General features: G+C 47.6%; 1 protein-coding gene across 1 annotated transcript in view; it reads right to left on the bottom strand.

Annotated features, from left to right (window-relative positions):
* Positions 1-13,876, bottom strand: part of HIBCH (3-hydroxyisobutyryl-CoA hydrolase) — a gene marked incomplete at its 5' end in the record, with an annotated part of 35,737 nt that overhangs the window by 18,861 nt on the left and 3,000 nt on the right. Inside the window, 3 exons of the mRNA XM_015407796.1 lie at positions 1,189-1,270; positions 3,902-3,960; positions 13,322-13,408. Coding sequence (XP_015263282.1) covers positions 1,189-1,270; positions 3,902-3,960; positions 13,322-13,408 — 228 coding nt within the window. The remainder of the gene's footprint in view (positions 1-1,188; positions 1,271-3,901; positions 3,961-13,321; positions 13,409-13,876) is intronic.

Raw genomic sequence — 13,876 nt, 5'->3', positions numbered from 1 at the left:
AACTGGCTGTCTTCTGCTTCTTCTTCCAGTTCTGATGCTGCTGCGTCATCATAGGTTTGCAGCTTACAGGTACACACCTGAACAGCATACTCAAGATTGCAACAGCACAGACATTTTGATGCAATAATACACAGCAAGAGGTGTCAGTTATCAGACACTGTTACATACACATAAACAAAATATTGCAAGAGTGCTAATGTCTTACGCATGTTTTTATTTTAAGTAAAAAAACCAACCCTTTGTGTTTGTGTCTAAGCTGCAAACATACAATGATGCAGCAGCAGCAGAATGGGAAGAAGCAGAAGACAGCCAGTTCCACTGCGGGCCTGATAGAAGCCCTCCGGGGGCCTGATCCGGCCCCCGGGCCGCATGTTTGACACCCCTGTGTTAGAGCATCAGACTAGGACTCGGGGAGGGGAGGGGGGACGACCCAGGTTCGAATGCTATTCTGCCATGGAACCTTGCCACACGACCTCAGGCCAATCAGACGCTCTCCGTCAAAGTGAGCTCGCAGGATTGTTATGGATAAAATGAAGAAGAGGAGAACAATGAAAGCCGCGTCGGGCCCAATGTTCCCTCTAAGCGGTGGAGTCTTGTGAGCAAAAATTCTGCTTTGTGAGCTACCGGCATTAAAGTTGTGAGCGAGCGATTGGGCTACTGCATAAATTAGTTTGCTCGGGAGCCCTCCTTCCTGAGCTGAGACAAAAATGTGTGGGCTGGAAGCTAAAAAATGGTGAGCTAGCTCACACCAACTTAGCTTAGAGGGAACACTGGTCGGGCCCCCACCGGGGAGTACGGAAAGGTACAAACGGAGTAAACAGAATAATAAATAAATAAATCGTGCAGATTCCCAATTCTTTTCTCTTCTCAGAGCTAACCGCGTTAGCCCTAACTGTGGTTCGTTTCAAACGGGGTGGGAGAGTCCTGAAACCACAGTGAGGACGGAGGAGACTGGTTTGGGATGCAGGGTGGGAGGCTGAGAAATGCAAGTCGAACCCACCTTGGCGGGGGTCACAGAACTTGTTTGGATGCTCGTTAACCAGCAAACGCGGGGTGAGCTGAGGGAGAGACCCCCTGGCATTTTGCCAAAGGCCCCGCTCCCGCAATCGGTCACCGTCTGCTCCGCTCCGGCCATCAGGTGGCTCGGGATGTACCCCGACAATAAAGTAAAACGTACTGTCATGTTACCTCTAGTTGCTTGAGCGCAAAAGGAGAACCATCCCGCTTCAGGTTTTGGATAAGTTCTTCCATGCTGCTGGCTGAAAACAGGCTAAATAGAAAATGTCGCAGATCAACCAATGGTTTAAAATGTTTTGGGATCAGAAAAATACTGAATTCTTAATACATGTACATATTTATTACAGCATAGCAGGCACAGAGTATAGTACAAGTTATCAGGAAAGCAAAAGAACCACACCTGACAAAATGTGACGTTTCCGAGCCTTTAAGAAGAGCTCTGCTGGATCAGACTAATTACATGGTCCAGCTAGTCCAGCATCCCATTTCACACAGTCCCCAACCAAGTGATGGCCAATGACAGTTCCCCCCCCCCCAGTGGCGGCACCCACCTGCGAAATGCCCTTCCCTCAGGGGTCATTTCCTGCAGGAGCGCACAGGAGCGGAGCTCCGGCAGTAAAGAGCCCAGGGGGCGGGCACATGCAACAAGCCCCACCCCCTGCTCCCAGCAGCCCTCAGTCAGAGCAAGAAGCAGCCAGGTAAGTTGCAGAGCCCCCCCCGGCCCCCCGGTCCAAAACAGTCCAGTGGCACCTTTAAGACCAAGTTTTATTCAGGTACAAGCTCTCCCTCCTCTGCAAGGACAGATCTGCACGTTCCCCCCCCCTCCAATAGCTAGCAATCCAAAACAGTCCAGTGGAGCCTGAGCAGTGGGTGTTGCCTTCTGACACACTTCCGGTGATGTCAGGGGGTGTGGCATATGCAAATAAGTCATGCTAATGAGCCCCTGCACCTCTTTTTCTATGAACTGACCCCTGCCTTCCCTGATTCCTTTGTTTAAAACATCTCTATGACTGCCTTTCTTTTCAGCATCTCAGGACCCAAGACCGTATAACATACAAATCTAATTCTGTAATCAGCGTATCTAATTCTCAGCTGTGGAAATCAATGGGCAGCTAGTGAAGGAACCTCAGAAGAAGAGTCACGTGGTCCTAACGGCTACCTCGGATAATAAAGTGGCTGTTGGGTATTGTACCAGCTGCTCTTTCCCAAGTTCTCCAAGGGCAGCCCTACATAGAGTGTGCTACAGTAATCTAGCTGTAATCTACAGTAATCTAGTATGGACCAGTGTTCTCTCTAAGCTGAGTTAGTGTGAGTTAGCTCACAGGTTTTTAGCCTCCAGCTCATGGATTCTTGTCTTAGCTCAGGAAGAATGGCCCCAGAGCAAACTAATTTATGCAGTAGCCAAATCGGTTGCTCACAATTTTAATGGCAGCAGCTCAGAATGTAGAATTTTTGCTCACAAGACTCCACAGCTTAGAGGGAACATTGGTATGGACCTGGAAGTGAACGGGCAGCCAAGTGAAGGGACCTCAGAATAGGAGTCACGTGGTCCTGCCGGCTACCCCCAGATAATAGTGGCCGCTGTCTTCAGGGGCATCCCCACGTAAGTGGCACTACGGTAATCTAGCCTCAAGGCTACTGAAGCATAGATCAGCATGGGCTGGTCAGGTATCTGCAAATAGTAAGCCAGCTTCCTGTCTCGACATAGCTGGAAAAAAGCACTTTTCACTGTCTCGCTGGGTTTTTAATGGCAAGTTTGGTTTTTAATCACATTAATGCGGCTACCCCCAGATAATAGTGGCAGCTGTCTTCAGGGTCATCCCCATGTGGGTGGCACTACGGTAATCTAGCCTCAAGGCTACTGAAGCATGGATCAGCATGGGCTGGTCAGGTATCTGCAAATAGTAAGCCAGCTTCCTGTCTCGACGTAGCTGGAAAAAAGTACTTTTCACTGTCACAGACAGTGGTTTCTCTAACGGAAGGCCACAATCCAGCAAGACTCCCAAGCTGTGAACAGAGTCCGGTGCCTTAAAGAGTCAAGGATCGAGGCAAAACACTTCTGGACCGATTTCACACAAGAGCTGTACTGCGGCCGCGCCTCCCTTTGCCCCGCTTCTATTGGTCAGTTTTCCACACGAAGCTGTGCAGCCGCATTTTGACCCGCGGCTTCGCCCGATTTCCCCTGCGGTTTCGTGGTCCTGGTTTTTTGAGCGGGGCAAAGGGAGGCACGACCGCGGCACAGCTCTTGTGTGAAATCGGTCCTGTTTATCCAGGATTTTAAATAAAAGGTCAACCTTTTAAAACCACTTTTATGGCCTGCTTCTAGCCTGAGTACAGTTTTATGAGGCTTTTTTAAGGCGCTGTGATGCTGCTTTTATGCTCTCGCTGGGTTTTTAACGGCAAGTTTGGTTTTTAATCACATTAATGTTTTTATTACATTTTACTTTGTAAGCTGCCTCCAACAAGTTCTTTGAAGAAGCGGCACAGACACGTTCTTAACAAATAAATGGGTAATAAAACAGTCGCACCTGAATCAAGAAAGGAGTTCTGCTTGGTAAATATTTTTGCAGGCATCTTAAAATATACTCTTTTTATTTATTCACGTACTCTGTTCTTTATTGGACTTAACTGCAAACTAATTCTGCCACAAACTGAATCTTAATGAATTTTGTCAGGGCTATTTTTGGGCAGGAACGCACAGGAACGGAGTTCCGGCTGGCTTCAGAGTTGGCCACACCCACTACAGCCAAAACCTTCAAGGGGGGGGGGTTGCCCAGGCTCCCCGCAGCTGCGGGGCGCGAGGGAGGGAGGGAGGAAGGAAGGAAGGAAGGAAGGAAGGAAGGAAGGAAGGAAGGAAGGAAGGGTCAAAAGCAATTGAAAATACCTGTTAATCTTGTCCAGATGTTGACTTAGTATGAACTCTTTCTCTTGATCAAGTTTGCACTGTTGACCAAAATTGAAAAAGAAAAAAAATCCCTTAACTTTCATCACCCAGATTCTGAAAAATGCAAATAAAAACAGTCATTTTCGATGTCCCTTTTAAGAAAACGTGAGACAACGGAATTTCTATAAACTGGTTAAAATAGTTTGTGCTAAAATAATTAAAGGGCACCGCTAAAACACAGAAATGCACGATGCTTCTTTGTAAGGCAATCGACTATTAGCAGAGTTACAACCAGGGCTATTTTTGGGCTATTTTTGGGCAGGAACGCACAGGAATGGAGTTCCGGCTGGCTCCCAAGTTGACCACGCCCAGCAGGAACTTATTAGCATAATAGGCCACACCCAACAGCAGGAACTCATTAGGATTGGCTACATTAGGGGTGTGTGGCCTAACATGCAAAGGAGTTCCTGCTACAAAAAAGCCCTGGGTTTTGACAACAAACAAGGTAAACGGAATAAGAAGCAAAAGGTGGGTGTGGCTGGATAACCACACTTCTAGTAACATGGGGGTGTGGCCTAATGTGCTAATGAGCTGTGCTGTCAGGGGTGTGGCCTAATATGCTAATGAGTTCCTGCTGTTGGGTGTGGCCTATTATGCTAATGAGTTCCTGCTGGGCTTTTTCTACAAAAAGAGCCCTGGTTACGACCATTTTCAAAGAATTCTCTCGTACGTTATAACTGTATTTTCAGGCAAATAAAAAAACCCTGAGCTAATCTTACACACGGTGTCGTTGGTAGAGAGTCAGCGTGGTGCTGTAGTTAGAGCAGGGGTCCCCAACATTTTTGACCCTATAGGCACATTTGGAATTCTGACAAAATGGATGCTATAGGAGGCAGAGACAGCCACAAAATGGCCGATGCAACCTACCTTCAGTTACACACTGAAGAGCCTTAAAATTCTACACAGGCAATCAAATCTCCAGTGGCCAATCAGAAGTCTTGCTGGGCAAAAATCCCACTTGGCCCTGCCCACATTCTGAAAACACTTGGCGGGCGCCACGTTGGGAACCCTCAGGTTGAGTGACACATCCTGACCGGGAAGACCTGGCTTCAAATCTCCATCCACAGGAACAAAAAGAGGGGAAGAAAAAACTTAACCCAAGAAGATGAATTAAGAACCTAGAAGGTTAAACGAATCCAGATCAGCAGGCCCAATATTGAAATAAATGAAAACAGAATGTAAGTATACATTAATTATACAAAAATATAAATATTTATTACAAGATATTAAAAAAAACCCAGTTACAGCTCCTGATATAGTCTCCATTTAGATTAAAACATATTTTATTTAAATACTGGGCCCACTGAGTTGGGATTCATTTAGCCTTCCAGGTTCTTAATTCAAATTGGATTCATTTAACCTTCCAGGTTCTTAATTCAAATCTCCATCCTGCTGTAAAGTTCACTCATACATTCTTAACATAGCCAAAGAAAGATAGAAAGCATAATCCCAGTGGACTTTGCAGGATGGAACTCTTCTTCACCAGTTTGGTGTAGTGGTGAAGTGTGCGGACTCTAATCTGGGAGAACTGGGTTTGATTCCCCACTCTTCCACTTGCACGTGGCTGGATGACCTTGGGTCAGTCACAAGTTCTCTCAGAGCTGTTCTCTCAAGGGCAGTTCTCTCAGAGCTCTCTCAGCCCCACCTACCTCACAGGGTGTCTGTTGTGGGGAGGGGAAGGGAAAGGAGTTTGTAAGCCACTCTGAGTGAAGGACAGGGTATAAATCCAAAATCCTCCTCCTCCTCCATCCAGCCAGTTTGGTGTAGTGGTTAAGTGCACGGACTCTAATCTGGGAGAACCGGGTTTGATTCCCCACTCCTCCACTTGCACCTGGCTGGATGACCTTGGGCAAGCCATAGTTCTGATAAGAGCTGTCCTTGAAAAAGAGCAGTTTGTGTCAGAGCTCTCTCAGCCCCACCTATCCCACAGGGTGTCTGTTGTGGGGAGGGGAAGGGAAAGGGGTTTGTAAGCCGCACTGAGACTCCGAGTGAAGGGTGGGGTATAAATCCAATCTCTTCTTCTCTTCTTCAGGTAGCACTGTGGGTGTCTCTGGTAGCACTCTCTCTCAGCCTGACCTACCTCACAGGGTTGTTGTGTGGATGAAATGGAGGAAGGGAGACCCAGACGTGCCACCCTGACCTCCTTGGAGGAAAGAAAGATCACACACAAACAGGGTAGCCAAATGTCAAGGTGGGCAGGACCACTCAACCTTTCACGCTGGTCTCTAGCCCCCTAACCAACGAGCCTCCCTGGCTATTTATAATCATCCCAGAACTATGCACAGACACACCAGGCAACGAGTATCGACTATTCACAGCCAGCCGAGAAGGCAGCATCATACAAAGCGTTTGAACTGGAACTTGTGACAACCCGCCTAGACCTTCTGCCACAACAAGGGTGTGGGCGAGACTACGAGGATGCGTCCAATATTCCCTCTAAGCTGTGGAGTCTTGTGAGCAAAAATCCTACTTTGTGAGCTACTGGCGTTAAAGTTGTGAGCAAGCGATTGGGCTACTGCATAAATTAGTTTGCTCTGGAGCTATTCTTCCTGGGCTAAGACAAAAATGTGTGAGCCGGAGGCTAAAATAACTGAGCTAGCTCACACTAACTCAGCTTAGAGGGAACACTGGATGCGTCTCCCTGACAAGCGCGTCAGGGGGGAGAGGATCAGAGACAAACGCCGGGCATTTGCAGTCCACCGCCTTCCTGTTCACAGCTTCCAGCTCATTAACTCTCAGCGTGCGTAAGATGAGACTCCTTTGCTTTCCGCTCAGCTGAAAATTTATCACCACAGCGGTATTTGAATTAAGCCCATTAATATTTCTGCCGCCCGCTCATCGGAGATCCTTGGTAAAGAGAGCCATGCCGAAGCGGGATGAAAAAAGAGTTACGTGTCTTGTACAGGACTGATTTCTGCAGGCATGCAAAGTTTCAAGCTGGATGGTACGGGGAGTTAAGCTCTCCTTCCTTGAAGACAGTTCTGGGAGGGTACCAATGCTCGTCTGCAGTAGAAGAGCTAAATTCGAGTCCAACGGCACTTTAGAGACGAACAAGATTTTCGGGGTACGAGATTTCGAGAGTCAGATGTATCTGATGAAGGGCGTTTTGACTTTCAAAAGTTCATACCCCCGAAAATCTTATTGGTCTCGAACGTGACGCTGGACTCGAATCCAGATCTCTTTCCTTGTAGCTGTCTTTCTTTTCTGACAGAAGAAACAGTCTGTGGAACTGAAAATCATGCATATTTAAAATGAAAGGGACAGAAGACAGCATCTGACAAATTTTAATTGATCGTTAAGTGTTCCATAAGCGGGAAACTGAGTCCCCGTGTGGGAATACTCCATGGAAGTTAAAAAAAAGCAAATAATTTTTGGCACCAGTCTTTCTTTTCTTTTTTGTTGCCTTGAAAGTATACTGCAAGGCATATTGGGACTGCTGAAAACAACCGCCTGTATCAAGAAGAAAATCACCTCAGATCTTTAAACCCAAAGATACTGATTGAAATTCTGAAGGGATTTGCTCATAAAGGCCCAGAGTGTTTGTAAGGCCAAGCACCGCAACGAATTATATTGAACAAATAAATCATTCCGTTCCCCATCAGATGCCTGACGAAGAATTATTTTAATACCATCCGTTTTTGGCTGTTTCGGATGTCATAACATTTATTATTTTCTCGTTCCTTTGGAATACCAATCTGGGATTGCATCTACTGTAACGGATTCTGTGAACAGCCCGTATGTCCGCCATTATGACTGGATATTTTTTTTAAAAAACAACAACAACAGGATGGGATTGTATCTTTCAAATTTGAAACGAACAAGTTTGTTGACCGAAGCCCCTTGAATATTTCAATAGAGTCGGATTTTCCACTGCAAACCACTACTGAGTGTCACCCCACCCCAAGAAGCAGGATTAGGGGGAATGCACAAGAAATGGGGAAAGGCTATTGAATGCCTTCAACTGAATCACGCTGTCAGTCCATCAAGGTCCGTTTTGTCTACTCAGAGTGGCAGCCGCGCTCCAGGGTCTCAGGCTGAGTTCCTTCCCATCGCCTGCTGCCTGGTCCTTTCTAACTGGAGAGGCCGGGGACTGAACCTGGGACCTTCTGCATGCCAAGCAGATGTTCTCCCACTGAGCCGTGGCCCCTCCTGAGCTGCAAGCTGAGTTCTGCTTACAACCCTCTTAAGCTTGCCACCAATGCTCCCTCTAGGCTGCGGAGACTCGTGAGCAAAAATCCTACTGGCATTAAAGTTGTGAGCGAGCTGCTGCATAAATCAGTCTGCTCCAGAGCTGTCCTTCCTGAGCTAAGACAAAAAATGTGTGAGCCGGAGGCTAAAAACCTGTGAACTAGCTCACACTCACTCAAGCTTAGAGGGAACACTGCTTGCCACTTCTCCGGTAGAGGACTCCTCTTTCTCCAGATCCTGTTGCCCACCGCTGCTCGGAATGGCAGCAGGAGACTTTTTAAAAAGACGGTGGTATCTGTGCCACTACGTCACTTCCATGGGGAACCCGGGAGTTACTCTGCGGTGCGGAGGATACTGTGCCCCCCCCATTTCCCCATGCCCGGCATGGTCTGGCAACTCTGACTGCCCCCTGGACCCGGCCCTCTGGAGCCACAGAACCGTCGGCTACCCACACACTTGGCAAGCCGGCCCAGTTGGTGACTGATCAAAATGGACACAGGTGAAAAACTGTGAATGCTAAGCTCCTAAACCAGCTGCTGGCCTAGGACTGAAAAAACAAGTGTGTGTTGTCAAATCCCCGTGAGACATGACCGGCGCATCACAAGTTGAGTAGGCCTGATACAATCATATGCAAGACTAGGTATTTCCAAGGGATACCATAAAAGGGAAGGTATCGTACATTTCTATACAAATTAGTCTGTCTGTCTGTCTGTCTATCCATCTATCTTATCTATCATCTGTCTGTCTGTCTATCACTTTTAGGAGACCAGTCATCTTCCTTCCAAGTAAATAAGGTAGTTTTTCAGCGCATGCACCCCATACGCCCAGCCTCAGCAGCTGAGCATGGCTATGATCCACCTCTTCCTCTCTGTTTCTTCTCCTTCCCCCATCCTACCTCTGAGGGTCTTGAGGAGACACACCAGACTTCCCCCTCCACCACCCCATCCCCTCCCACCAACCTTGTGAGTTCGCTCCTAAACGGATAGCTCCCCCCCACCAAGCTACTGGACCAGTTGCTTTCACATAACCGCAGGACTCGCCCGACTGCTCCAAACATGCTGACACGGGAACCCAGCCAGGACGAGCTTTGTTAAAACTCAACACAATAACAGAACAGGTGTGCTGAAGTGCCTGACGGAGGGGGTGCATTCGGAAAGCAGCTAATTAAAACCCGATGTCAGCGCCCAGAAGGGCAACTTGACCCATATGAGATTTCCTCCGGCTTTTGGATCTGAGCTGAGGAGGTTGGAGCTGCCGCTACAAAGTCTGCAGCAGAACTCTGCTTGCGGCTTACATGTCTCTTCAGCAAAGGACGGGCAGCGACTCAGCAGGTATGTAACTGACAGGCACACTATCCAACCGGAACACATAGTCCATGCTGGTGTTGGATATTTTAATACTGCGTGAAAGAGGATCGGGGAAGGAAAGGGTTAAGAGAATTCTCGTACTTGGGTACACCTGGCGGTCGGCCCCACCCTCTCATCTTTGGCCCTTGCTTTGCCTTCCATGTTTCATCTTCTATAGGACCTCTCTCTTGCTCCCTCTTACCTGGGCTTGGAGCGGTACCAACTTAACCTATTTCAAAGTCAATCTGTTCACAATAAGTGATATGTCCCTACATGAATATGTCATGTAAGACGTGGTTCTATTTTTGTAAGTAAAATTTCTTTCCTTCATTACCACCGTAGTCGGACCATCTTTGTAATTTATTTGAACAGCATTTCCCCTTAACTGGGAAATATGGAGGATCACGGGATACTGTGTAAAGCTTCCGTGCTTCCAAGTCAAATGATTTATTTTTTACATTTAACTTAACAGTTGGTAAAGGAGCTGCGGTGGCTCAAGGGGTTAAGACGCTGAACTGCAGGCTGTGGAAGGTCAGTAGTTCAGCAGTTCGAGACCCGGGTGTGCCGCATGATGGAGTGAGCTCCCGTCTCTAGTTCCAGCTCCTGCCAACCTAGCAGTTCAAAAGCAAGAAATTGCAAGTAGATAAATAGGTACCACTTCGGTGGGAAGGTAACAGCGTTCCGTGCGCCTTGGTGTTTAATCATGCTGGCCACATGACCACGGAAACATCTTCGGACAGCGCTGGCTCTTCGGCTTTGAAACGGAGATGAGCACCGCAACCCTAGAGTCGGACTCGACTGGCTTTCGAGCAAGGGAACCTTTACCTTTCCCTTACAACAGTTGGCACTTCAGTGCTCTGTGCCGCTGCTGATTCACCTGTCTGTGGAACCCGTGAGTGAAAAGTCTGATCTCTCCATCTGAGAGGATCTTTCCCCTCACCTAAGAACAGCCCTGGAGACCCCCCCCCCCCAATTCACATGTAACGTGAGGAGGAATGGGGGTGGGGTCGTTTTCACCAAAACAAATGGAGCAAGTGGGTTTGGGTGGGTAGTTAATCTCATTCCCTCCTGTGCCTGATCTCCCCACGTGGTACCGTTTGAAGCATTTCAGTTTCTCTCAACAAAGCCTGCTGGCTTCTCCGGAGATACCAGAAAGTTAAGGCTAGAAGAAAAATGGCGAATGGTGCGTTGATACTCACGGCTTTGCTTTAGTTCTGTTTTCAGATTTCGGCGGCTTCCAGGTTTCTGCACGCCGAATCCCACTGCACTGTTTTGCGGATGTCCCATCCAGAGTTCCCTCTAAGCTGAGTCAGTGTGAGCTAGCTCACCGTTTTCTAGCCTCCGGCTCACACATTTTTGCCTTCGGTCAGGAAGGGATGGCTCTGAAGCAAACTAAGTTACGCGGCAGCCAAATCACCTGCTCACAACTTTAATGCCCGTAGCTCAGAAAGTAGAATTTTTGCTTACAGGACTCCAGAGTTTAGAGGGAGCATTGGTCCTATCCTGTTGACTGCATTAACTTTCTGTGGGTAATCCGCCTTGTGTCCCAGTGAGATAAGCGGACTACAGATAATGCAAATAAATAAACAAACCTGGCATGGGACCTGTGCCTGCATGCACGTGTAACACCTCTCATCATTTCCATTTAAAAATGCCTGCCGCCCCCCCACCTCCTGCATTAGGATTCCAACAACAGAAAAGGGGGTGAGGTTTAAAAAAAACATTACCACGCTTCCCAACCCCCCCCCCCCTCTGCTAGGAAAAGTTTTCACAGGCTATAAAATGTGAAGAGGCTCTCTTCCCTTTCTGCATTTTGCCAAGGAGGGTCCTCTATGTGAGGGTTAAAGCCCCTAAGGACTTCACCCCAAATGGATCGGTGGGGTGGGGGGACATTACAGGTGGGAATGTATTTCCCATTAAATGAACGTCGGTATCGCCTGAATAAAATGACAACTCCAAGAGTGTGCCTTAACGATATTAACAATTCCAGACATAAATGGATGATAGCTGAACCCAAATTAAACTTTCCTTGTGTATGGTGGACATTAGTGAGAGAGTTGGAATCCAAGTCTTACGAGGAAAGGCTGAAAGAGTTGGGTATGTTTAGCCTGGGAAAGAGAAGGCTTAGAGGGGACATGATTGCAGTCTTCAAATATCTGAAGGGCTGTCATGTAGAAGATGGAGCAGATCTATTCTCTCTTGCTCCGGATTGCAAGACTAGATCTAATGGGTGGAAATTACAAGGGAGTCGATACCAGCTAAATATCAGGAGAAACTTCCTAACTGTAAGAGTGGTTGAGCAGTGGAACAGACTGCCTCAGGAGGTGGTGGATGCTCCTTCGCTGGACGTTTTCAAGCGGAGGCTGGACGACCATCTTTCGGGTATGTTGTAGGTATGTAGGGCTATCTTTCAGTATACTCCTGCAGAGTGCAGGGGGTTGGACTAGATGACCTGCAAGGTCCCTTCCAACTCTAACATTCTATGATTCTAAGACTGTGCTTTCCATTATCTGCTTGAAGTGAATATCTTTTTAAAAATGCTACTGGAAAATGCTTCTCCTCATTTCTAAGACACTGAAGGCCGCTTCAGCTGTTACAGCTTTTCTGAGCATCTGAGTTTTTTCATGTAGACAAATGCCTACAAGTCCCATATAGGCCATCACATGTGACCATTGTACATGCGCCTTCTTCGCTGTGACCATTTTCTCACAAGTGCAAAACTCCACATCGGTGTTCTTCAATAATTAAAAGTTTTTAAAGCTTTCTGCACAGATTTTTGCTTTCCCAGGAATAGATCCGAATTTAGCGCCCCGTTACCCCACGTTTTCTGAATCCACTTTTCCCACGTTTTTTTCCCCTTCGGATCTGAACTCTCACTTTTCCAGTGAGGAATTCCCGATTTCAAATTTTGTTTCCGGCCATTTTGTATCATAGGTGTTGTGTTGGTCTTAAGACCGTAATAACAAAACTAACTAGCTAACATCAGTGTTGTGTGTCTACCCCGCCTCGCCTCCTGCCCCCCCTAATCCTCCTCAGGTTGTTCCCAGAGCAATCTGCTAATTTTTGCCGTACAAAGGTTCTCCACTACAATGGGGTTTTCTGCTTTCTCATTTTCTTCACTTGTAAGTTCCTAGGGTTGCCAAGTCCATCTTCCACCCCCAGCGGGGGACTTTGGGGGTGTTCCTGGTATAGATGATAGATAGATAGATGATAGATAGATAGATAGATAGATAGATAGATAGATAGATAGGAACTCCTTTTCATATTAGGTGACACACCCCTAATGTAGCCAATCCTCCAAGTGCTTACAGTAGCCCCTGTAGGAAGAGCTCTGCAAGCTCTTGGAGGATTGGCTACATTCGGGGGGGTGTCGCCTAATATGCAAAGGAGCTCCTGCTACAAAAAGAGGCCTGGGGGATGGATGGATAGATGGATGGATGGATGGACAGATGGACGGATGGACGGATGGACGGACGGACGGATGGATGGATGGGATGGATGGCTCTTTTTGGAGCAGGAATTCCTTTGCATATTAGGCGACACACCCCTAATGTAGCCAATCCTCCAAGAGCTTACAGTAGCCCCTGTAAGAAGAGCTCTGTGAGCTCTTGGAGGATTGGCTACATTAGGGGTGTGTCGCCTAATATGCAAAGGAGTTCCTGCTACAAAATGAGCCCTTAGATGTAATATCGGATCAACCACTAGAGGGAGAAAAGACATGCGGAACAGAACACGTCCCCCCTTTGAAGAAACAGGAACTTACGAGTGAGGAAAATGAGGATGCAGAAAAGCCCAAAGCCAGGACAACAGGGGGCTACCCACGTACCTTCATATGATAGGAATCCAGGAGATCAGCAACGTTTTCCTTAGAGGGTGTTTTCAGCTCTGTTAAGTCTTTCTCTAGGGCTGCCACCTGCGGGGAAGCATCAAAGAGCTGTCAAAACCAGTTCCCCAAAATTCTGCACAGGATACTTCTACAAAGTCAACTGTTTTCCTCCGAAAAGAGCTCTAACAAGGCGGCGGAAGCCTGAGGTCACAATCCGACACACAGGTACCTAGTGTGGTGTAGTGGTTAGAGCATGGGACTAGGATTGGGGAGACAAGATTCGAATGTCCGCTGTGCCCTGGAAGCCCTCTGGGTGACCATGGGCCAGTCTTCCTCTCTCTCTCAGCCTACCCTACCTCACAGGGCTGTTGTGAGGATAAAGTGGAGAAGAGGAGAACAGTGTGTCATCATCAGGGAGAAAGGCAGGGTATAAATGGAGTAAGTAAACACATAAATGTGTAAGCCCACGAGATCAATGAGTTTAAGCATGCCTAACTGTCGGGTACTGGTCTGGAAATTCACCGGGATAATTCGGGAGGGGCTGCGGCTCAGTGG

This window comes from Gekko japonicus, unplaced genomic scaffold (genome assembly GCF_001447785.1).
Source record: "Gekko japonicus isolate JY-2015 unplaced genomic scaffold, Gekko_japonicus_V1.1 scaffold3754, whole genome shotgun sequence".
In the NCBI taxonomy this organism is placed as follows: Eukaryota; Metazoa; Chordata; class Lepidosauria; order Squamata; family Gekkonidae; genus Gekko; species Gekko japonicus.
Note: the sequence above shows the minus strand (reverse complement) of the source record. Positions and strands in the feature narration are given on the sequence as shown.